Below are 26,445 nucleotides of genomic sequence, written 5' to 3' on the forward strand. Positions count from 1 at the left end.
GAGTTGGGTCAAATGAGGAGAACTTCGGAGAATAGAAGTTAAAGCTAGCCAAAGAGAGCACAGTTTATTTAGTCCATCATGTCCAACAATCAGGCAGTCCAGGGGGAATACTGAGCACTTCTGATGATCTATATTTTGAAGAATATAAAAAATTTCTTTTTTCGTTAAACTACGACTACTGTATATCCAAGACAGTCATTTAGCAATAAGAAAAACAAAACAACTAGGTAATATTGAGTTACCAGCAGCTGAATAGAATTTTTGAAAACTTTGCTCATCACTAGCAGCAGCTGTAGAGGGAGCAGTGCCTCTGGGTGTAACAGCAACGCCCCCATTGCTCTTAGAGGCTCATTTGCATGTATTAAAACATCATTTTTCTCGGCAATGCGGGCACATATGAACATGGGACCAACATAGATGTCTTCAGCTGCCAAGCGCACATGTAACAGGTCAGCCAGTTTCATAGGTGCAAATCCACTGACAGATGCCCTTTAAGGGTGTATTCACATGGCCATGTCCATTTTGCGGGCTGAAAACCATGGACCTGCAAAATACAGACACTGACCATGCGCACCCCGCATCGCAGTGCAGACCCATTGACTTTTGTGCTGCACTGTAGTATTTGGTGCTGCTAGGGTGGTATTTTTTGCTGAACTATGGTATTGCTAGCCCCACCTACTTATGTTGTCCCTGCCTGCTTGTGTTGTCCCGCCTTCTGTCAATTTGGACAAGCCACTTTTGAGGCCACTTTTAGATTTTTCCCAGGGACACTTTAAGTTTCCAGTCTGCCCCGGCATCTTGGTGAGCCAAGAGTGCTGTATATGTATTCATAGAAAGCAAAGCTGAATGAGCACAGCTCTAAGGTGATTACTTGTGCCCCTTTGTTTTGAGTGATCAGAGGGGGTCTCAACTCCCTGACACCCACAAATCAAAGCTTTTGACATGTCGATATAATGTAAAATACATGAGGGGTCATTTATTAAGACCAGCATTTTAGATGGTGGTCTTAATATCCCCTATGGCTGGCAGTGGATCTGCCAGAGTTATGAAGAGGCGCCAGCCTCTTCATAACTTCGGCGGATCCACCACCGCTTCTCAATGTCAGGCAGCTTCCGAGCAGTCGTACATTTAGACCATTTGCTACATCTAAACCAGGCATAGAAAATGGTAACTGAGATGGGCCTGCCGGCCAGCCCCTTTCCCCGCTCACATCACGCACACTTTTTTGGACCTGATGTGTGCGGGGAAAAGTCACATATTGTGGGCGCAAAGGTTCTTGGCAGGACTTTCCCTGATTTTCAGAGATAATCTTGGCAAATTCAGTCTGTCCCAGGTTAAAAATGGGCTAATGTCACCCCGCCCATAAGCCGGCATTCCCAAGGGTGTGGTTTATATGGCCCAATTTTACCAACTAAAACATTGGTAAGTATGAAAACAGTAGTCACTATTAAAAGTTTAGAATTGAATAGGACCAGAAATCAGTAGTTACTTTATTACTGGATTAAGACAGGTTTGTTCCAAAGAAGTTTTCCAAACCAATTTAAAGGGATTGGCCACATTTTTTTTTTTTTTTCAAAAATAGCACCAAACCTGTCCACAGACTGTGCATGGTAATGCATCTCAGAACCGATCACTCAACAGAGCTCAGCTGCAACACCAGGCACAAGCCATGGACAGTTGTGCTGCTGTTTTTGAAAGAAAGCAGCCATGTTTTTCCAAATCTGGATAACCAGGCTTACAATGTTGAAAAAATTAGGACACCTACAGACCCTAAACAATGGACCATCGTGCTCAAAAATTGTTCCTAGATCATAGCTCAGGCTTCCTTATTCGTAAATAATAAGTAATTGATAGAACTTGTGTTCTGCCATTGAGATAGAAAATAAAAATGTTGGTTAAGCAGCACTCCAGGTCCCAATCTAGGGACAGTTGCCAGTAAAAAAATCTAGATGAATCGGTGCTCGCGGATGGGGATCCTGGCTGGGGGTCCCATAGGTGAGTGCTGTGGATTTTCTATTTATTTGCTGCCATTGAGATAGCCGTCGCTCTGTGATAGTGAGTTATTGACAAACTGCAGCCACTTTATGACATGCAAACACTTGATACCTCCAACCGGAGTCTCCTCGGCTGCTATTAGCGTGTTATGTGCTATTGAGCAGAAAAGCCTTATATCTAGAGCTGTTCTGAGACGGTTTGTACCGACCAGAGACACATTCACAGCCAAAGGCTTTCTTATGATGAATAAAGGCGAACAAACCAACCTATAGTTCACCCGTGCTGCAGAAGGTGTCTTCAGGGAGTAAAATATTGATATCGGATTGGGGGGATTCCAAACCCCAATACTGCTACCGATCAGCTGCTTGAATAGGGCTCAGCATACCAAGCACAGTGCCATTCATTGTATAGTGGTTGTGCTTTGTATTTCAGCCCAGATCCATTTACTTGAAGGGGCCTGAGCTGCACCTGGGCCTTGTGACAGAAGAAGACAAAGTCAGTGGCCTCAGAAAAGGAATACCGTTCACCAGAGCATCGCAGCTTCTTCAAACAGCTAATCATGGGCTGCAGGGGATTGATCAGATTGATGACCTATCTTGAGAATAGGACATCAATATTCTAGTCCCAGAAAACCTCTTTAATAACAAATTCACAGATGCAATGGTCACTGTAATGTAAATGATAATGTGATGAACCTCTTTGGAGCAAGTTGCCCATTTTTTCTTCGGAAAGCACATCTTTAAGGTTTATTTCAGTGGTCCACAATAGAGGTCTTCAGGAGGCAAGGCTCTGGTCTACAAAAAATGATATCTCTGCAGAACTCACTAGAAACAGAGTTCTGTTATCTGTTGATTTCCTTTGAGCCCTTTAGACGCCCCTAAGCATTATTGTTGTCAGAACACATTTCAGTGGGGTTGGCTGACTATCTAATGTCTCTGTTGGCCTCCTGAATCTCTTCCAACAAATAATGTTAGTGTTGCACTTTTTCTTATAGGGAAGTAGCACCATCACATCAGCTGACCATACACGTCAGATAAATGTCTGGCTAACTCACCAATTTCAGCAGGACCGGCTAACTGGCCTCAAAAATGGCCCCTGACAGAAAAAGAATATAAGAATTGGGCAATTGAGCTTCAACATACCCGATCCTTTTGTCCTCAGAAAAAATCAAGAGGTATCTGGCAGCATCTTTCTTCCTTCTCCCCATTCCCACTACAATCGTGCTCGACCAAACTGAGTGTGCGTGTCCATAGGAGACAAAGAGAGTTTTAGAACAGAGGAACGCTCTTTCTTCAACTTTGTATGCACAGCTGAACAGCTGGGATTCGATCAGCTAGATCCCATCGCAAGATCTGCAACCTACTATCTTCCATGTGTCTAAGGCTAGGCTCACACCAGCGTTTGAGAGTTCTGGCAGGCAGTTCCAACAGTAGTTTTAGTCCGACCGATTCTTGGCATATTTTCCAGGTTGCTGCTGGATCTACGCTGGTCCCAATTATATTTAATGGGGCTGGCGGGCATTAAGCAATGCTGGATCCAGAGAGCTCCGGCAGGCTGTTCCCCACTGGAACAGCCTGCCAGAGCTCTCAGAAACTAGCCCTATCTGGGAAGAGAGGACTTAGAGCGCTATGGAGTGTACATGTTATCTGTGCACCCTCTGTAGCTACACCCCTGATCTTATAGTGACTATATCTGGTGGCATCCTACCTTACAGAGCAGGCAGCTCATAATGACACTGTAAGGTGCTCTGTTCTACAGGTTGCTTTCCTTGTAGCAGAGAACCGCTAAATCTCCATTGAACTATATTACTCTATCCTACACAGGTTTTACAGGACTGTAATATGGATGCATTTTAGGGCTACCTAAAGTCACCTACATCTCCTAGGGCTCTATTGAATTGAACTGGTATCATCATATTCGACATAACAGAATTTGAACTGTCTTCAGTCTAGGTGAAGCAGCAGTAATAAAATGCAGACAATACAGTATACGGTATTATGGACATTCATTACTATGCTAATGTTCTGTGATCGCCATCATTTGAGTTTTTTCTGACCACACGAATATTTCAAATCCAATGTCTCAGATTTTAATTCCAATGGCAGCACTTATTATTAGATAGATGGCTGTGAGTCATTTATACGCAGTGATTATACATAGAGACGATTGGAGTGAATTGCTTCGCATAAAAATCGCAATTTGTCAACCCAGCCTTAGGTATCAGAATTTTCCTTGTACATAGAAATAGACTGAAAAATATTAGGTTACAACCTGATCCGCCTGAGTACAAATGACCACAACTGAAAACAAATCGCTGAACTTGTAGTATTTTGCCATCTAATCAGTTTGACCGATCTCCAAAGTCAATTAGCACCTGCCTTGAGGTTTCTTAATGTTTTCAAGCCCTACAACCTACCTACAGCAAATTATGGGTTTACTGCAGCCCGCAGCCTCTATGACTCAGCAGCCTGGGCTTGAAATTGCCAGAACTTTTGCAGATAATCACCCTCATAACAAAAGTACAGTCTAATATTTTTTACACATATTTTCACAAATATGTGGAATGTGTATCATTCAGCAATTTGTGGTCCTTATGTTACGGTTTGGAATTTGCAGAGAGTGCATACAAATACAGAGCAGGGCTCCAAATAGCAAACACAAACCCGTCCTTAGCTAACACAACGATCACCGACGAGTATGCCAAGTGGTCGCAATACTTTTTTCAGATACAGCAATACCGTCTAATAGTATTCAGTAGCCTCTAACATACGAAGCCATAAAAAAAATTGCAGCAGAATTAGTTTGGCACACCTACACCATTTACCGAGAGCGCCCTCCATTCTTCGAACAGCCTACAAATGTTTGCCTCACTACATTATTATCATAGTGTGCCGAACGTTCATGTGGCAGCTGCTACTTATGTATAAGCAAGAGGGGACATGCTTGAGATAAATCACCATTTATTCTAAAGGATCTCTATCAGGAGTGTTATGTGGTAGGTTTTTCCAAACAGTCCCAAAGGCTCACAAGTCATCCTCCCATATGATCTCTCAACAAGCCTATATGAAATTTTAGAAGAAAAAAAGTTTTGAAGAAGAGTCAGGCAAACATGAGTGTGGGTTTGCATCCAGAGAAATCAGGGGGAAAGAGAATGTCCTATAGCAACAATTATTTGGGCAGAGTCATAACTTGATGCTTCTAGGCTCCAACGCAAAATCTGTAACATGGCCCCCAAGTAGTGTTGAGCGAATTGAAGTTCACAAAGTGGACTTCGATCTGAATTTCAGGGAAAATTTGATTCGCAGCGAAGCCAAATTTCTTCAGGCTTCGTGGTAGTGAATACATTTTCCCAAAAATGGTGGTTTAAGAAAATTTATACTCACCTGATCCATTTGCAAGCGACGAGTTCGACCCGGCCATCTTGATTACAGATCCCGTGCAAAATCTCACCACGTCACTACACCGGCCAGCATGATGACATCATCACGCACCACACGAGATTTCACGCTGGATCTTTATTCAAGATGGCCGTGGCGGACTCTTCACGATCAAATGGATAAGATGAGTATTTTTAATTCTTTTTAACAGATTAACCTCAATAGTCATCTCAGATGTGGCGATCAGCGATGAACACGGCTTTGAGGGGTCCACACACATTAGACTGACATTACACACTGACATTAGACACACTCATGTCGCTGACAGCTATTCCTCCTGACACCCCCTTCCCCCCATACATGTGCATGGCTTGAGTTGGCTGAGTGTGTACATGTTCTTAAAGAGTAAGGGAAACAGTTAGGCTTATCTCTCGAGAACAAAGACATGAATAATCAGGCATGTAAATATTCATGATGACCAAACCTTTTTCCCCAACATCTGCCTTTGGGGACACCACCATAGACATTAGATGGATCGCCAATTCTGCCAAAATCATGGGTTTGACCAAAGCTAATTTAGTGTGCCTATAAATAATAATAATTTTGTGACAGCCCTAAAGAAAACTCACATCTTATCCTTCGTGCCTACTGAAATGGGATTTGGAAGATGTAACTCTTGTAACTCTTTACCAGACACTACCAGATCATCAAAGTCTCTCTGTACATTTAACAAAAGTGATGGAAAAGCATTCCTTGCCTGCAGTACCATCTTACCACCTATGCGAAGCGCTGTATTGGGCTGCTCTAGAGCTTTCATGCAAGAAAGTACACGAGCTTATGAATTAAATGTCTCAGAAACATTTGCAGTTTGATCAATAGCTACTGAATTATTCATTGTGAAGCAATGGATATGTCCTTGTTTTAATCAGCAGAAGTCCTAAAAAAATAAATTATAAGCCCACATGATGCATAATATAGGTAAAAGAGCTAATTGGAATTAAAATGATGTACCAAGGAACTCATTTGTGTGATCTCAGATGAGACTGATGATGGCAATGGCTGTCTCACCTTTTAACACATCTCATCTGAAAATCAGGAATATATTCCTTACACATTTAACTTGTGTTTTACCCATCAAAAATTTCCATAATAGAGGGAATGGGGCAATTTACATGAATCATTCCTCTCTGCTTGTCAGTGCTGGAACATCCGCCATAAAGTGCACATCTATACAAGGACACTATCAGCATTCAACTTCTAATGCAGCATCGGGGGTAAAGTCTACATGTAATACAATCCAAAACCCAGTATGGAAAACCTATTTTATAAACCCTATAGAGATGAGTCAGTTTCCCCAAATTTGTTTTGGGTTGGATTCGATCGAATCAGCCATCAGATTCAATTCAGTCCAAATCGACAGTGCCCCAATTGCCCTGAAAATTCATGTATAATACTCTGAGGTTTTCAGGGAATGGCAGTGAACCTTCCCAATTATATTCTGAGGAAGAACCCAAATCAAAAGTGTTGTGATTGCCTAGAAAAGTCTTTTTCTCCTTGATTCCCTGAATAGAATCACACAAAATTCAGGTTTGGTACAAACAGAACTTTTTGAAAAATGTGGTGGAATTTCAAATTTGACAAATTGGTCATATCTACCGATAACCCATTAGCTATAAAGATTTACCAGGGGAGTGAAGTAGTTATCAAAAAGTTTCTACAAGGACACTATCCTTTGAAAGAAGACATTTCAGATCTGAGAATTGTTGAGTGTTAGGATTACAGAGCCATTTCTGGGTCTCTGAAAATTAGTGTTTGGAGATTTAATTAAAATGTACAGATTTATGAATGGACCGTACAGAGATCTTTCCAATGATCTTGTTAGATAACTAGGCCAATAACTATGACAAGGGGACATTGTCCACATCTATAGGATAGAAGGTTTCACCATGAGCATAGAAGAAGATTCTTTACTGTAAGAGCAGTGAGACTATGGAGCTCTTGCCAGAGGATGCTTAAAGTTGCCTTTCTGGTTCTTCAGGCTCTGAGAAAAGTCTATATCCTAATTGCTATGGAGAAACATGATTGATTAAATATTTTAATCAGAGTTCTGTCTTAAACTCAATGAAGATGATCTGGCAGCACCTGAACCAACAGCTTATTAAGAAAAACCTGAAGACCAAGCAAATACCAGTACTTTCTCAACAGCAATGTGAAAAGTAATTTAAATTATCAAAATCTTTTCAGTGTACATTTTTCAAATAAAGGTGAATAATACATGTAACTGGGAGGTTTCTTTTTTGCATTAAAAAAAGACTATGGGAATTTATCAATCGCTTTGCTCATTTTGGGGCTTTAAAAAGTCACAGACCATGGGGCTTACCATATTTGTACAAAAATGTGTGACTTTTCTTGATACTCATCAGTTTTGAAATGTGTCATGAAAATCGAGGAGATGATCTGAGTCTCAAACTTTTTCACATATTTAACAATATAAAAGTTAGAAAACTGCACAATTTTGGTTACATTTCTGACTTTAGGACAGTCCAAAATATGGCACATTTATTAAGAAAAAATGTGCCTTTTAATAAATTTTATGCAATTCATTCCAACAAACTTTTTTTTAATGACGCATGAAACATCAGACTTAAAGAGGACCTTTCATGGGTCTGAACATTGTAAGATAACTATCTGGACATGTAGAGCGGCACCCAGGGATCTCACTGCACTTACTATTATCCATGGGCGCCTCTCCGTTCGCCCGGTGTGGCCCCGTTACCTTTTCCCGCGCAGTATGATAATTGCTACTATCGGTAAACCAGGGAGGAGTCTGCCCTGTTTCTCCCTGGGCGTTCTTTCTCCCTGGCTGTCCAATCGCAGCGCAGAGCTCACAGCCTGGGAGTTTTTTGCGCCTGCTAGGCTGAATAGAAAAGCACACGGGTTGAGGATCATTCCCTGGCCTGTCCTTAGTCTATGAGCTCCTTAGCCTATGAAGTCACTGCTGGGAATAGCAGGATGTGCTTTGTTCAGTGGTGAAATGTGGCACTAAGGGGACATCACTACTGAGTTAGCGATCTTGACTAGTCATGGCAGAGGGAAGGTTTTGTGGTGGTTTTGGGATTGGGCCCATTCAAAAACTTGCTATGGGGCCCAGTCCTTTCTAGTTATGCCCCTTGCCCTCACTCATGCAAGTGCTGTGTCCTCTTCAAAGTTTAACTGCACATCGTCTCCCTTGTAGAGTAGGTACAGTGTAACTACAACAGCGTGTAATTAAATAGGATGTAACACTCGCATGAGCACTGCGACCCCTTCAAACAGCTAATCATCAGGGGTCCCAGGAGTCAGACCCCTGCTGATCTGAAATTAATGACCTATCCTGAGGATAGATCATCAGTATTATACCACTGCACAACCCCTTTAATGAATGTGGGCTTTTTCCTTCTTCAGGCATCCTTTACCTAATTTTACACTTAGTTTCATGTATAGCAAAGATGTAATGATGAGTAAAATATCTTTTGATGTTTTATACACCAGGCACTAAACAAAACATTTACAAAACCTTTTTGAGACAACCACCCAAAAATTTCTGTAGAAATGTTCTGACTGAAAATGACCAATATACATAAAGGAATTTAAAAACTTCTAGTTAAAACCACCCTTGTACGAATTTGTATATGAGCGAGAACTGTCAATCACTTCCGTGGGTGGGGGAAGCAGGACTCAAATGCCTCCTCAAGCATCTGAAACCCCTGTGATCTAGAGCTGGAACCTCTCTTTGCGCTAAACTTTTTATTTTTACAGTATGTCAATTTCTGTGACAGTATTGCTAATACTACTAATAATAATAATCAAAAATAATGTAAAAATTATAGATTTTTTTTTACTAATTACCATTAGATAATTATCATTTACACATAGTAATGTGCATGAAAAAGTATTTTGCATCAAAATCCCATCATGTTCATACAGTACTAACAGTATATAGTAATGGGGAAGAACTGTGACAACAAATCTGAAAAGAAACAATAGTCACAAATAAAAATAAATGAATGGTGGAATCTGTCTGATAATGCAGAAATGGTATATGGAGTTTTTGACATCCGTATAGGTCAAGTTTTGTTGGCATTGAGTTCACATGCATCATTTTTGGGATCACATACCTTATGGAGGCCTCTAGCAGCTTCTGTCACTTGGATTTCCTCCTCTGGTGCCTCCAAAATACCAGCTACCATTGATTCAATCAAGGAAGTAACAACTGGGCAATTTTTCATTGGCGTTAAAAAATACCCCTTGTTTCAGGTGACTTTTCAAAATAAGCTGTTGTGGCTGTACATGAGGATTAACACTATATCTGAACATGACATGACTTTTTTTTTTTACAGGTTTCACCAGTTTCCCCATTTGTAGGTTTTAATCCCTAATTGTCAGTTTTAACTGAGCTAGTGCATGTAGGCTAGCTGCTATGGTGTCTGCCAAACACAACATACAGAGAAGAGAGCCCTATCCCCTCATCATCAGAAGCAGCAGCATGTGAAACATTATACTGTAATGAGCAGTGTAGCTGTAAATCCATCACTGGGGTGAAACAGTAAAACACTTATTACATACAGCAGCAACATTTTTGTGCATTTGTGCATCTGTCTTCCTTCAATATGTCACTCCTCCTGTACCCCGTCCCCATATACTTTAATGGACAGCATGTAACCTGATAATTCAGTGAGCTCATTGAGTCCATGTTGTCTCAAGACAGATTTCATCTTCAAATTGAGGTTAAATAACTGGTGTGGGAGGCAGGAGGTAGAGAAAAAAGTGGCTCATAATTAGAGAAAAAGGCATTTTACTGTAATAAAATGTAATACAAAATTTCCTATATTTACTTGTACGATTGATATATGCAAAGTTTGTTGAACGTACAATGCCTATTTAGAGGATTTTACCGTCTTAAATGGGATTTGCCATGTTTAAAAGTTATCCCCTGTCCAAAGGATACCATTTTTGGTGATTTCTTTATAATTTTCCAAGTCACTATATATAATATATATTAAAAATATCTTTGCTATGCCTAAAATATATCAAGACTTCATGTTCTGTGAGAGGCATCACTAGGGCCATAGACAAAATGGACAGGAGGGGACCGAGCTCTGTGTTCAGCTATCTCTGGAACTCTCTAAAAATGAATGGAGCATCTGAGTGCATTTCTGACCAGCCATTCCACTCATTTCCGTTCGTTTCATTCTCATGAATCGTGGGGGTTCCAGTGGTAGGAACCCTACCGATCTAATAATTATCCTCTATCCTGTGGATAGGGGACAACTTAAACAGGTTATAGAAATCTTTTTTAACAGACCTCTTCAGAGTGGCTGTACACATGGTAGGGTTCATACTTACCTAGTCCCTGCCACTGGATTCTAGTGGCATTGCTCTATGGCCACTTCCGCAGGTCAAAGGTCTCAACAACATCCCATTGACAGTCATCACGTGACTGCTGCAGCCAATCACTGACTGCAGTGATGACCTGTCAACGAAGTCACTGGGTCAGGTGACAGGTCACTGCTTTGATGGTGATTGGCTGCATCTGTCATGCGACACCCGTTAACAGAATGTTGATTCCCAGAGACCCACGACCTTCCGAGGCAGCAGTATAGTGATGCAGCCAAAATATCCACTGCAGGTCCAGCCACTCTGAAGAGGTTTGGACTCTGAAGTTTAGTCTTGGATAACTCATTTAATATAACTGGAATACCCCTGCAATGATCTACAATACTAGTACCAACCTATGTACAGATAGGCTTTAGTTTCTTAAGAAAATGCAATATTCCCACCCAGTTTATGATAACGGTCCTGGAATTCCTTCGCTAAACCTATGACTACATAGAGAAAAATATAGGACTTCATCAATATATATTTGACTTTGTACAAATATCGAAGGGTAACCAAACTACATGCAAAGACAAATTACTATTGAAACAAGCATTACATCTTACTTGCTATGACTGCTGGACCATTTTGACCTCCTTCTGGCTTCACCCATAGTTCTACAGTGAAAGTTTCACGAGGTATTTGCTGCTCGGCTTCTGGATTTAACACCAACCGGCTGTGTGCACCAGAAAAGTAAATGGAGCCTTCAACAGGATTGTTCTTTTGAAGTGAAAAGGGTGCAGAGTAATTTGGTAATATCCTTTGCATATTACTTAACTCTGTATCTCTAGGGTATCTTCTGTTTCGTTTTAGTGGAGCAAAATGTTCCTGTGTATTTTTAGTGCTTCTCCTGGGGGACAGTCGGCTGGACCTTTTTGAAAGGTGTCTGTATTTGTTATTGCGGATCATGTTCCAGTCATTGGTGGCCTCTAATGTAGCTGATGTGTTTGTGATTGTACCTCTGCTTTCATCTCTGTTTTGCTTTTTTATGCTACAGTCCTCTGATCCATCCTCTGATGGGCATTCAACACTCTTCTCAACTGTCCTGAACTGGTACTCTCGTTTAGGGTACACTTCATGAGGATGGAGCTGGAGATTAACCAAGGTTCTTCTTTCTTGACCGAGTCTACAAGAATCTTTCATAGACAGTAACCTCAATTGCTCAGCTCTTAAAACCAGTTCTCGCTTGTATTTAAGAATGGGGTCTTCTCTATGTGGCCTTCCCCAACAAGTCAATAAAAAAAAGGTCAAAGAAAGTATCTCCAAGCATCGCATCTTGGTTCTCACCACCCAAACACCTCTACTACAATGGAGGAACACACAAGGACCACCGAAAACCTCAATGAATAGGAATGTGCATATGTGTTTACACAATGTCTGCCTCTTTTATTAGGTTCTGGTGTTTTTCTTCGCCGGTATCAATAAAAGCATGAATGTTTTCCATGTTGCAGAATCTGGTCTTGGTTCCTCTGTTGTGCTGGACATTCATGCCTTGGCTTCATTATAAACGTGATTGCCCAATGTTCACCCTTCATTTCATGTTCTCCTCATGTTTCGTCTTTACATTTTCTCGCTCCAGCAGCTAGTATTTTATTTTTTATTTTTTGCGTAGGGCAGGAGCTATGGGATGAAAATTTTTGCCTGATGTAGATGCAATGTTACAGCCCCTGATGGATTCCTAACATATGTTCCTGGGCCAGATGTTGAGTGGACACGTGTAGCTAGCATATGTTTAACACATGTTGTCCACATCCATATTTCTCCCCCTTTCAAACTTTACATACAGCTCTCTTGCAAAATTTCGCTTCCTCTACCTCTCATCCATGTATTTATGTAATTGTTTTCTTCTTCTCTTTTCTCTTTTGTGTGTGCAAAAAAGAGAAGCAAATGAGACAGGCTTAATTGGATTAAAGGGGATGTAAAGCAAGTGGCAGCTTGAGCGAAACAAGCAGCAACGACAAAATTCACAGTAGGACTAAAGGTAAGGTTCAATGTTCTCATATAATAAATACTCCTAGGAAAAATAAGATAAAATCCTTACCTGAGATAGTTATATACAATAAAATGCACAATGTACACACAGCAGGTATTTAACACGTTATGCATAACAAAAAGTACTAAAGCACTGTGTTATGCATAGCGACAAAGATGACAGCTAACTTAGTGCCTGTGATATAGTAGAGTATAGATAAATTTTGCATAGGGATCTTGCATATGAATATGGGGCAGGTGGGTGGTCTTTTTGCCAAGTGCTATAAAACCGTCAAAGGCGAAAGATGCTAGGAGTAATGCACCAGTACTGATGACTGTGGGGTGGGTGGTCCTGCAGGATGTTACGTTTCCTCAGACTTTTCTCAGATTCCCATATTCTCATGAACCTGTTATGCTCCAAATCCCTATAGGAAATGAAAAGAGAAAATCTAGTAAGGAAATGGAATTAATGCATAAAATGCTGTAATAGAAACAAATGATCACTCCCACTATCTGTAGCATCAGCACTTATGTATTTGCAATAATAATGATAATAAAGAACATCTCTTTCAGGCTGCTAAATTTATCAAGAAAATGTGCACGAAGTCTATATGCCAACATCGAGTTCCTATGAGTATGGCATCACTGCGCTGCACAACATTTTACCTCTCTAGGAAAGAATACTTTGGATATGGCACGTGATGGGCCATTTCTGTCCTCATGAATTCATAGTTGAAAACCTACGTGTCTTTGTATGAAACTGGAAGCATAGTATTGGCCGACACATTTCTTTGGGTGCTATATTAGGGATTAGCACAATACGGATTCATTATACAAGCATGCTCTAAAACTCTTAAGGTGACCATATGCATTACATCTTTCCTAAATCCCCACACACACATGCACTTGACTTAGCTGAGCTTTCAAGTGTGTTCAGTGAGGGGAGAGGGGACTATGCCTCTGCCAGAAAACTCTGCTAGTGGTTTGTAACCCCTAAGAACTAAAATGAACAGCAGACCTCCGACATCTGCTCTTGGGCACAGTTAATACATACACATTAGATAATTGTCTGTTCCTGCCTTAATCAACTCGACTTGCATAATCAGCCCTAGCCAGCAGTGAATTTCGATAATTGCAGCGGACAGACTACTGTTTATGGCAGCCGACTTCCCATAGGAACAAAATACAGGCTAACACCTGCTGAAAACTGCTGGTGTTTTAGGGAAAAAAACATTTTACAATTCCTCCTGCTGCCCTGTTGTGTCAGGTTTGGGTATTGCAAGTTATGCACTGCAACAAAAACTCTCTCTCTCTCTCTATATATATATATATATATATATATATATATAAAATGCCATATTTTTCAAACTATAAGACGCACTTTCCCCCCCAAAAGTGATGGAAAAGTGGTAGTGCGTCCTATAGTCCAAATGCTAATGACCTCTACCATTATAAATTATCAGCATGTGGGAGGCATGGGGACCAGTGAAGGAAGCACTGCCCTGTGCTGGCTCTAATCACCCTCCCTGGTCTTCTTCTGGGCCCCGCTCTGTACTGTGTCCTGATGGCGGTACAGCATTAGGATGTTGTGCATGTAGGCTTGCATTATGACCTGACACTGTGCAACATCAGGTCACAGTGCAGTCTGGAAGAAGACCAAGGATCGGTAAGTGAGTGGCAGTGCCATCCGGAGCAAGTGATGTTGATGGAGGTCTGATCTGAGGCTATTGGAGTCTGGGGGGTATGATGGGGGGCTGATTCGAGGCTGATAGAGGCTAGTGGGTCTGATCTGTGGCTGATGGATCTTGGGCGGTCTGAGGGTCTGATCTGAGGCTGATGGAGCTTGGGGGTCTGATCTAAAGCAGATGGAGCTGAGAGTCTGAGTGTTTGGGGGTCTGATAAGGGTCTGATCTGAGGTCTGATGAAGAATGAAGGTCTGATTTTGGGGTCTGATAAAGAATAGGGGTCTGATATTGGGGTCTGATGAAGAATGGGGGTCTGATTTGGGGGTTTGGTGAGGATTGGGAATCTGATCTGAGGTATGATGAAAAATATTTTTTGCTTATTTTCCTTCTCCAAATCCTAGTAGCGTCTTATAGTCCGGTGCTTCTTGAAGTCCAAAAATATGGTACATATATATATATATATATATATATATATATATATATATATTTTTTTTTAACTATATACTGTATATATACAGTGAGGAAGAGAAGTATTTGAACACCCTGCGATTTTGCAAGTTCTCCCACTTAGAAATCATGGAGGGGTCTGAAATTCACATTGTAGGTGCATTCCCACTCAGAGAAACAGAATAAAAAAAAAAATCTGGAAATCACATTGTATGATTTTTAAATAATTTATTTTTCTTGCACTGCTGAACATACAGTCAGGTCCATAAATATTGGGACATCGACACAATTCTAACATTTTTGGCTCTATACACCACCACTATGGATTTGAAATGAAACGAACAAGATGTGCTTTAACTACAGACTGTCAGCTTTAATTTGAGGGTATTTACATCCAAATCAGGTGAACGGTGTAGGAATTACAATAGTTTGCATATGTGCCTCCCACTTGTTAAGGAACCAAAAGTAATGGGACAGAATAATAATCATAAATCAAACTTTTACTTTTTAATACTTGGTTGCAAATCCTTTGCAGTCAATTACAGCCTGAAGTCTGGAACGCATAGACATCACCAGATGCTGGGTTTCATCCCTGGTGATGCTCTGCCAGGCCTCTACTGCAACTGTCTTCAGTTCCTGCTTGTTCTTGGGGCATTTTCCCTTCAGTTTTGTCTTCAGCAAGTGAAATGCAAGCTCAATCGGATTCCGGTCAGGTGATTGACTTGGCCATTGCATAACATTCCACTTCTTTCCCTTAAAAAACTCTATGGTTGCTTTTGCAGTATGCTTTGGGTCATTGTCCATCTGCACTGTGAAGCGCCTTCCAATGAGTTCTGAAGCATTTGGCTGAATATGAGTAAATAATATTGCCCGAAACACTTCAGAATTCATCCTGCTGCTTTTGTCAGCAGTTACATCATCAATAAATACAAGAGAACCAGTTCCATTGGCAGCCATACATGCCCACGCCATGACACTACCACCACCATGCTTCACTGATGAGGTGGTATGCTTAGGATCATGAGCAGTTCCTTTTCTTCTCCATACTCTTCTCTTCCCATCACTCTGGTACAAGTTGATCTTGGTCTCATCTGTCCATAGGATGTTGTTCTATAACTGTGAAGGCTTTTTTAGTTGTTTGGCAAACTCTAATCTGGCCTTCCTGTTTTTGAGGCTCACCAATGGTTTACATCTTGTGGTGAACCCTCTGTATTCACTCTGGTGAAGTCTTCTCTTGATTGTTGACTTTGACACACATACACCTACCTCCTGGAGAGTGTTCTTAATCTGGCCAACTGTTGTAAATGGTGTTTTCTTCACCAGGGAAATAATTATTTGGACATCCACCACAGTTGTTTTCCGTGGTCTTCCGTGTCTTTTGGTGTTGCTGAGCTCACCGGTGCATTCCTTCTTTTTAAGAATGTTCCAAACAGTTGTTTTGGCCATGCCTAATGTTTTTGCTATCTCTCTGATGGGTTTGTTTAGTTTTTTTCAGCCTAATGATGGCTTGCTTCACTGATAGTGACAGCTCTTTGTATCTTATCTTGAGAGTTGACAGCAACAGATTCCAAATGCAAATAGCACACTTGAAATGAACTCTGGATCTTTTATCTGCTCATTGTAATTGGGATAATGAGGGAATAACACACAGCTGGCCGTGGAACAGCTGAGAAGCCAATTGTCCCATTACTTTTGGTCCCTTAACAAGTTGGAGGCACATATGCAAACTGTTGTAATTCCGACACCGTTCACCTGATTTAGATGTAAATACCCTCAAATTAAAGCTGACAGTCTGCAGTTAAGGCACATCTTGTTTGTTTCATTTCAAATCCATTGTGGTGGTGTTTAGAGCCAAAAATGTTAGAATTGTGTCGATGTCCCAATATTTATGGACCTGGCTGTAAGTATTTGAACACCTGAGAAACAGCAAGAATTCTGGCTCCCAAAAACCTGTTACTTTGCCTTTAAAAAGTCCACCTCTACTCAACTCATTAATCTAACTTTAAAGACCCCTGTCCACCCCAAAGTCAGTCAGATGCCAACTACTACCATGGGCAGATGCCAACTACTACCTCCACAAGGCTGGAAAGGGCTACGGGGAAATTGCCAAGCAGCTTGGTGAAAATAGATCAACTGTTGGAGCAATTGTTAGAAAATGGAAGAGGCTAAAGACGACTGTCAGTCTCCCTCGGACTGGGGCTCCATGCAAGATCTCAACTCGTGGGGTTTCACTGATGATAAGAAAGGTGAGGAATCAGCCCAGAACTACAAGTGAGGAGCTGGTCAATGACATGAAAAGAGCTGGGACCCCAGTTTCAAAGGTCACTGTCGGTAGAACAGTACGCAGTCATGGTACAGGGTCAAATCATGCATTGTACGAAAGCTTCCCCGGCTTAAGTCATCACACGTCCAGGCCCGTCTGAAGTTTGCCAATGACCATCTGGATGATCCAGAGAAAGTCATGTGGTCAGATGAGACCAAAGTAGAACTTTTTGGTCTAAACTTCGCTCGTCGTGTTTGGAGGAAAAAGAAGATTGAGTTGCATCCCAAGAACACCATCCCTACTGTGAAGCATGGGGGTGGTAACATCATGCTTGGGGGTGCTTTTCTGCAAAGTGAACAGGACGACTGCACTGTATTAAGGAGAGGATGAATGGGGCCATTAATTGTTTATCCCTAAGATGACCCCCTCGGACGACGTCGAGACCTATCTGGCGGTGTTCGAAAAGGTGGCCGTGAGGGAGAAGCTACCCCAAGATCAATAGGCTAAGGTCGTCGCTCCGGCATCCGGACCCCAGCAGGTGTTTTTCGACTTACCGGATAATCAATCGACCGATTACCTGACAGTAAAGGGTGAGATTCTGGCAAGACTGGGGGTGAATGTGTTGCTCCGGGCCCAGTGGGTGCATCAGTGGGAGTTTAACCGGGCTGAACTCGCGAGACCTGAGTATTATGATCTGTTACACCGGTTGCAAAAATGGCTGCAGTCTGACGTGCTGAGTTCCACTGCTATACTGGACCGTCTGTTGGGTGATGTCTTCTGGAGGACTTTGCCATACCCTTTCCAGCACTGGATCGGCCAGGTGTCTCCTGGTAATGATCTTGAGATGGTCGACCTGGTGGAGCGCTATGAGGCTACCAGGAATCTACAGGGGGGTTCTTTTGGGAGGGGGCAGTCAAACCCCAGAAATCTCCACCCCAGACCCGGCGGCTGGTGCCAGGAAAACCCTTCTGGGATGTACCCCCTGAAGACCCAGCTCCAATGGTCTGCTGGTGGTGTCAGGAGCCTGGCCACATAAGGGCCTAATGTCCCCATCAGGGCGAATCCATGGATACTAACTATGGCTACCGCCAGTCATTGTATGCTAGGAAGCTGTATGCAACAAGTACCCCCGAAACTTTAGACAATAGCCACCTGTGCCAGGTGGAAGTGGGAGACACTCTTGTGGTGGCTCTGCTGGACTCAGGGAGTCTGGTGTCCCTGATAAGAGCTGCCCTGGTGCTGCCCGCCGAGTATACTGGCCAAAAAGTCGGGGTCGTGTGCATCCATGGAGACTTAAAGGACTATCCCACTGCCCTGGTGTCTCTGTCCACGGTGGCCAGCATGTGGACTCACAAGGTGGCCGTCGCTACCAATTTACATTATGAACTTATAATTGGGAGAGACTTCCCAGGTTTCCAGGCACTGTGGCCTGATATGAAAGTTACCAATACCCGTGAGACAGGTGTATCCCCAGTAGAGTGGCCTTACTCAAGGGGGAAACCAGAACCCTGGGAACCTGAGACCGAAGGGCCAGCGGTAGGGGTGACCACCACTTCGGTGGAAGAGGGGGAGACAACCCCGCTGAGTGTAATGGTGGAAGATGTGGAGTATTTGCCACTGAGTCCTGAATTGGCAGAACTTAATGTCTCCGGTGAAAATTTCAGAACCGCAAAACACCGGGACCCAACATTATCCCGGGCCTGGGAGAATGTGGTAATAATTGATGGTGAACCACAAAAACCTGGGGCCAAGTCGATGTTTCCCCGTTTTGTCACCAGGAAATGCTGTATCGGGTAAACCAACTACAGGGTGAGAATATTGAACAGCTGGTGGTGCCCAAGGCGTATCGCAAGCTCGTATTCAAGCTTGCCCACCAACATGTTCTTTGAGGTCATCTAGGGTGGCAGAAAACGCAGGATCGGATACTACAGCGGTTTTACTGGCCCAGTGTGTTCAGAGAGGTAGACAAGTTTTGTAAATCTTGCCCAACCTGCCAGATAAATAGCCCCCAGCCACATTTCCGTAGTCTCCTGGTACCTCTCCCGATTATCGATGTTCAGCTATGGATCTCATAGGCCCAGTACCAAAGTCCACTAGAGGGCACCAACACATCTTGGTCGTCCTAGACTATGCCACTCGGTACCTGGAGGCGGTGTCCCTGAGACATACATCGGCCAAACTCATAGCTAAGGAGTTAATGGAGATGTTTTCCTGAGTGGGTGTACCTAAAGAGGTTCTGACTGACCAAGGGACCCCTCTTATGTCCAAGGTGATGAGGAAACTCTGTAAGTTGCTCTACATAAAACAGCTACGGACGTCCGTGTATCATCCGTAAACGGGTGGCCTGGTAAAGAGATTTAATCAAACATTAAAAAACATGTTAAAAAGAGTGGTGTCTAAGGATGGGGGGGAATGGGACGTTCTTCTGCCCTATCTCATGTTCGCAGTGCAAGAGGTGCCCCAGGCCTCTTCTGGGTTCTCTCCTTTCGAACTGCTATATGGCAGACACCCTTGCGGTCTGTTGGACATAGCCAAGGAAGCGTGGGAACAACAACCCACACCGCACAAAAGTGTTATTGAGTACGTAACCAAGATGCAAGGACGGATGGAGACAGTGTTGCCTCTTATCAGGGAGCATATGGAGACAGCGCAGCGAGCCCAGAGTAGGGTGTATAATCGGCAGGCTCGGGTCCAAAATTTTAACCCAGGTGATCGGGTTTAGGTTCTGGTACCAACCGTAGACAGTAAGTTCCTAGTTAGGTGGCAGGGGCCCTACGATGTACTCGAGAAAGTGGGAGAGGTAAACGACAAGGTACACCAGCCAGGGCAGCGATAGCCGGAGTACCATGGTGTACAATGTGAATTTACTAAAACCATGGAAAGATAGGGAGTCCTCTACTGAGGACAGCCCGCGGCCAGGTTTTGTAGGAGAAAAGCTTCAGGTTGCTCAGTCTGATGCAAGAGAAGCATTTGCCACAGTGAAAATTGCTGACAGCCTCTACTCTAAACAGGCTCAGGAAGCCAGGGAGTTAGTCGGAACACAGATGTGTTCTCGGACCTCCCTGGACGCACTTCCATAATCCATCATGACATTGTCACTGACCCTCAGGAAAAAGTCTGGTTAAAACCATACTGGGTACCTGAGACTTGGCGATAAGCCATCGCGGAGAAAGTACAGCTAATGCTACAACTAGACGTCATTGAGGAGTCCAAAAGTGAATGGTCCAGTCTTAATACCCAAGCCGGACGGGATGTTATGGTTCTGTAACGAATTTCGCAAACTAAATGAAATCTCCAAGTTCGATGCGTTTCCCATGCGCCAGGTAGATGTGCTTATCGAGAGGTTAGGACAAGCCCGATATTTTTTTTGTTTTGGACCTCACAAAGGGCTACTGGGAGGTGCCCTTAATGGAGGTTGCCAAAGAGAAAACTGCCTTTGTCACCTCTGAAGGGCTGTATCAGTCTAAAGTGTTACCTTTTAGTCTGCACGGTGCCCCCGCCATGTTCCAACGACTTATGGACATTGTACTTCGTCCACATCATCGGTACGCGTCGGCTTACCTGGACGATATCGTCATCCACAGTACCGACTGGGAAAGTCATCTACCCAAAGATCAGGCTGTAGTGGACTTCCTTAAGAAGGCTGGACTGACCGCTAACCCAAAGAAATGCGCGATAGGGTTCGAGGAGACTAAGTACCTGGGGTACATCATTGGACGGGGAGTTATCAAACCCCAATTTAATAAAATAGAGGCGATCTGGAATTGACCCGGACCTGTCACCACTAGGCAAGTAAAGTCATTCCTGGGAATGGTGGGCTATTATATGAGGTTCGTTCCCCATTTTGCCACTTTAGCGGCTCTGTTAACAGGGCTCTTGAAGGGACAGAAGTCGGTGATAGTCCACTGGAATGGACAGGCGGAAGAGGCTTTTCCCGCATTAAAGTCGGTCCTCTGCGGGTCACCGATTTGGTGACGCCCAACTTCAAGAGGGAGTTTGTGGTACAGACCTATGCCTCTGAAGTAGGCCTCGGAGCTGTACTCTCTCAGAAAATCAAATCAATGGGGAGGAACATCCCATTGTTTTCCTGAGCCGCAAATTCACCCCAGCCAAGACTAGGTAGAGTATAGTGGAGAGAGAGTGCCTGGCCATCAAATGGGCACTCGAGTCTCTCCGCTATTATCTGTTGGGGAGAAAGTTCTGTCTGTTCACCGACCACTCCCCTCTCAAGTGGATGAGCCTGGCCAAGGAGAGGAATGCTCGGGTGTCACCGCCAGTTCTGTGAGAAGGTCTGACAGACATTCTTTTCTACCTCTTGCATGACGTTCTTTGTTTTGGTTTCACTTTGTCATCTCCTTTCCTTCTGCCAGGTGTCACTTATTTAGACTAATTGTCTTCCTTTATATTCCCTCCCATACAGCCTCACTTTGCGGTTTATACTACTTCCTGGATGAAGTGTTCACTGCTGGAGGCTGTTGCTGCTGTTTGCTCAGATAAGTCTTTTCCTTTATTGTGTTTCCTTGCTGGCTTTATTCTAGGTGACCCTGACTCCGTCCGTATTAAGTGCAGGGAGCCGGTGGTCGTGTCCCCTCTCTATTATAGGGTTTTCAGTTGTCACACAGTCTTAGGTACGTGGGCATGCAATTGTCTACCATTGAGACCCTTGCATGTGCTTAGCAGTCAGGGTTTTAAAGGGCTTACCTATATGCTCCTTAGTTTGGGATCAAGCTAGTCAGTCATTTATTTATAAGTTCCAGCTATCTGCAACTTCACCCGTGACATTGGGTCACCAGATGGTTATTGTCATTACAGAACGTCAAGTTCCCAGTGGAACACAGGGCAGGCCGCTTACAGGGAAACGCGGATGCCCTGTCCTGGATACACTGTCTGACAAATGTTCACCCCCTCAGGGTTGAACAAAGGGGGAGGTATGTAGAAAGGCACAAGGGTCCGTCGTTGACAGAAAGCATGTGATAACGAGGTTCCTGGCCTCGGTGAAGTAAGAGCCGGTAATTTCAGGTGTCAGCGGCAGCTAGTGCTAATTGACACTTTTGCTATTGTAGTATGGCTGTATAGCTGATACGGGATGGCTCTTACTGGGAGTAGCCAAAGTGCTGCTTGGGTGACTTCTCCCCACGTTCCAGGCCGGGTCTTGACTGGCCTATATCAAAGCCAGCCAGCAGTGTCAGCTGGGTGTGGATTACTCCTCTCTGACAGTAGAGTGCTGTCAGTCTCTTTGTTTGGGATCTGAGGCTTTGTGCCGTGCTGGATGGCTGAGAGCCACACGCTAGGAAACAGGCCCCTAAAGCCTGCTGTGTACCGCTGGAGATAAAACTGCAAACAAGGCGATTTTTTTTCTGTGTACTTTCCATTGTGTGAACTAACACCAAGACTGAAAAGTGCAGTTTTGTTTTGGCCTTATGTGTGAATAAACACGGAAGTTTTGCTTTACAAACATTTTTTTGCCTCTGTACTGCGTCTGCTTATCCTGCCTACCAGAGCGAATCCCCACTCTATATATACAGTCCTGATCAAAAGTTTAAGACCACTTGAAAAATGGCAAAAAATCATATTTAGCATGGTTGGATCTTGACAAGGTTCCAAGTAGAGCTTCAACATGCAACAAGAAGAAATGGGAGTGGGACAAAACATTTTTTGAGCATTCAATTTTATGAAAACAACAAATAAACTGAAACAGGCTGTTTTTCAGCTGATCAAAAGTTTAGGACCACACCTCCAAAAAAAAACTAAACCCCCCAAAAACAGAAATCCAACTTCCAAACATGAACTCAGTAATGAGTAGCTCCGCCGTTATTGTTTATCACTTCAAAAATTTGTTTCGGCATGCTTGATGCAAGCGTTTCAATGAGGTGAGTGGGAACATTTCTCCAAGTGGTGAAGACGGCTGCACGAAGGCCATCAACTGTCTGGAACTGTTGTCCATTTTTGTAAACTTCCCTTGCCATCCATCCCCAAAGGTTCTCAATTGTATTTAGATCAGGGGAACACGCAGGATGGGCCAAAAGAGGGATGTTATTCTCCTGGGAGAAGTCCCTTGTCCTGCGGGCATTGTGTACTGTAGCGTTGTCCTGTTGAAAAACCCAGTCGTTACCACACAGACGAGGGCCCTCAGTCATGAGGAATGCTCTCTGCAACATCTGGACATAGCCAGCGGCCGTTTGACGCCCCTGCACTTCCTGAAGCTCCATTGTTTCACTGAAGGAAAAAGCACCCCAGACCATTATGGCGCCCCCTCCACTGTGGCACGTAGAAAACATCTCAGGTGGGATCTGCTTGTCATGCCAGTAACGTTGGAAACCATCAGGACCATCAAGGTTAATTTTTTTCTCACCAGAGAATAAAACTTTATTCCACCTTTGAATGTCCCATGTTTGGTGGTCTCTTGCAAAGTCCAAACGAGCAGTTCTGTGGCGTTCAAGGAGACGAGGTCTTTGAAGACGTTTTTCGTTTTTGAAGCCCTTCAGTCTCAGATGCCGTCTGATGGTTATGGGGCTGCAGTCAGCACCAGTAAGGGCCTTAATTTGGGTCGAGGATCATCCAGTGTCTTGACGGACAGCCAATTGGATCCTCCGGCTCAGTGCTGATGAAATTTTTTTGGGTCTTCCACTTTACTTTTTTGTTCCATAACCCTCAGGATCATTTAAGAAATTCCAAATGACTGTCTTACTGCGTCCCACCTCAGCAGCGATGGCGCGCTATGAGAGACCCTGCTTATGCAGTTCAACAACCCAACCACGTTCAAAAAGGGAGAGTTTTTTTGCCTTTGCCATCACAACGTGTGACTACCTGACAGAAAAGGACAATGAATCCACATCTTTGCACAGATTTAGCCTTTTAAAGGCTTATAGTCCTAAAATTTGGATCAGCTGAAAAACAGCCTGTTTCAGTTTAATCGTTGTTTTCAATTAATTGAATGCTCAAAAAATGTTTTGTCTCACTCTCATTTCTTCATGTTGCATGTTGAAGCTCTACTTGGAACCTTGTTAAGATCCAACAATGTAAAATATGATTTTTGCCATTTTTCAAGTGGTCTTAAACTTTTGATCAAGACTGTATATATATATATATATATATATATATATACAGTATATATACACTGTATATATAATATGTAAATTCCTATCATGGTTAAAAAAAAATGGTAGATAGGCCCGACATGTTCTTGATAAAAAAATATAAGCTATTTTTTACAAATTTTGATACAGTAATTATTGCAGTAATGCAGTTTACATTTATTCATGTTTGCATGTGTATTTATGCATAAAGCAGTGTGCTGCTACTCATATTTTTTGTTTGCTTTTGCATTTGAACCAATACATAGTTATACAAGTGCGGCTCTAACTTTATTTTTTATATATTTATATATATATATATATATATATTTATATATATATATATTTTTTTATATATAATATGTGCAGTATGTTCTTTTCATTTGTAAATAAAACAGAACATCCTTTAATGTTGGTTTAAAGGGATTTTACTATACATTAAACTACATTTTCCTTTATTTTAACATTTGAGTTGCACTACCAGATACAACCTGTGGACGTGTGTGGCGCTGGAAGGAAACAGCCATGTTTTTTTCTGTACAACCCCATTAAGCGCTTCCCAAGTGATGCTAAGAAGGTGTGACAATAATCTAGTTTATAAATCAGTGATCACAATTATTAAAGCACATGTGGTAATTTGAGAACGGCCTCTCAATTTTTCGTCATTCTTCTTCTCCTTCAATGAAAGACAGTTCTACATTTATTTGCCAACATGTTATAATAGGTAAAAGGTAAGAAAGGAATGTGGAGAGGGAAGTAAAGAAGATAACGATCACTGGCATTGAGGCAGCATGATGACAAGAAGAAGAACAAACATTTATAAAATGCATAAAAATGCCATTAAAAAAGACACACAGAAAAAGGCCTAAAAACCTACTATAACTTCCAGTATGTGTAACATCCCAAAGTTATGTTACTAAACTCTCTTTCCTCACTACTATTTGTTGGTAACATGTGCCTTGTCATCTAATGTGATTTTATGTAATATCCCTCACAAATGTGCAATTTCTAAGCCTGTTAAATGTACTTTGCTGTAATTTTCATGTACACCAGCAGGTGGCAGCAATGTTTAGCAAGGCCTTAGTAACAGTTTAGCATTTCTAGACTGGAATAGTACATTTAAGTTTAGCTCCCCCCTCTTTGAGGAGGCGTGGAATGTTCCCACATCCTGCCTCATGGAGAGGAAAGGAAGTTACAGTTAGTGTGCCAGCCACCCCGACTCGGGGAAGGCTGTGCTGGTAGGAGCTCCCAGTTTTAGGGATCCCAACCCAGGATCGAGTCTCGGCTGAGACCAAAGATCTTCATCCCCAGTCTGAGCCCTTCAGCCTCAGATGGTTGATAAGCAAGCAGCACCTCCAGATCTCCAGGAAGAACCATTCCCTGTGAGCATAACTGTGAGTACCATCCAGAGACCAGGAGAAGCCAAATTCCTCCTCAGCCAGTCAGTCCCCAACACAGCAGAAGATAGACAGAGCAGAAGATATAGATTCCTGCCATATTCTCCAGGCATATGATATAAGCAAAAGAGATAGTAATCCCTGCCATATATTGCCAATACCTGCTGGGACCCAATACTATTGCTGTATCTCATGTGGATTGATGCTGCCTCCAATAAACACAAGTTGAATTATATTTTAAGTCTGGATCTCATTCATTGCTACCAAGTTCCTCAATTACTCCTACTAGCAACACACTCATTTATTGCAAGGGAGACAGGATCCAGGAGTCCAGCCATACCCAGGTAGGAGACACCGTTGACACTATTACTACTACTACACAGAGACATTACCCCACTCTGGCATTCCTCACCTGGTACGTGAGTTGCAACACCTTAAAGGGCCCTGAGACTGTACCCTGCGCACGCTGCAATTGGCGTCACGAACAAAAAACATAGACTATTATACCCATATCCAGACCCACTGCATATTTTGGCGTCCGCCTAACCATACCATGGTCCTGCTCATTGCATATGCAGTCTGCGGCAGTCAGGGAATGCTGGGAGTTATTTTATAGGAACAGCTGGAGAACCACAGGTTAATCCACACTCCACTGCATTCATTGAATATGGTAACAGTAGGAGTATTGCAGTGCCCCAGAGGAGCACCTCAAATGGTTAAAGGGGTTGTTTCACATCAGCAAATGGCATTTATTATGTAGATAAAGTAAATACAAGGCAATAGCTAATCTACTTTAATTGTCCATATTGCTTCCTTTGCTGT

At 42.8% G+C, this 26,445-nt stretch overlaps 1 protein-coding gene across 2 annotated transcripts in view; it reads right to left on the reverse strand.

Annotated features, from left to right (window-relative positions):
• Positions 1-26,445, reverse strand: part of PAPPA2 (pappalysin 2) — a 203,653-nt gene that overhangs the window by 158,688 nt on the left and 18,520 nt on the right. For both annotated transcript variants that reach the window (XM_040408294.1, XM_040408293.1), the window contains exon 2: positions 11,354-13,183. In XM_040408294.1, the coding sequence (XP_040264228.1) occupies positions 11,354-12,062 (709 nt within the window). In that variant the 5' untranslated portion in view covers positions 12,063-13,183. The remainder of the gene's footprint in view (positions 1-11,353; positions 13,184-26,445) is intronic.

This window comes from Bufo bufo, chromosome 9, assembly GCF_905171765.1.
Source record: "Bufo bufo chromosome 9, aBufBuf1.1, whole genome shotgun sequence".
Lineage (NCBI taxonomy): Eukaryota > Metazoa > Chordata > Amphibia > Anura > Bufonidae > Bufo > Bufo bufo.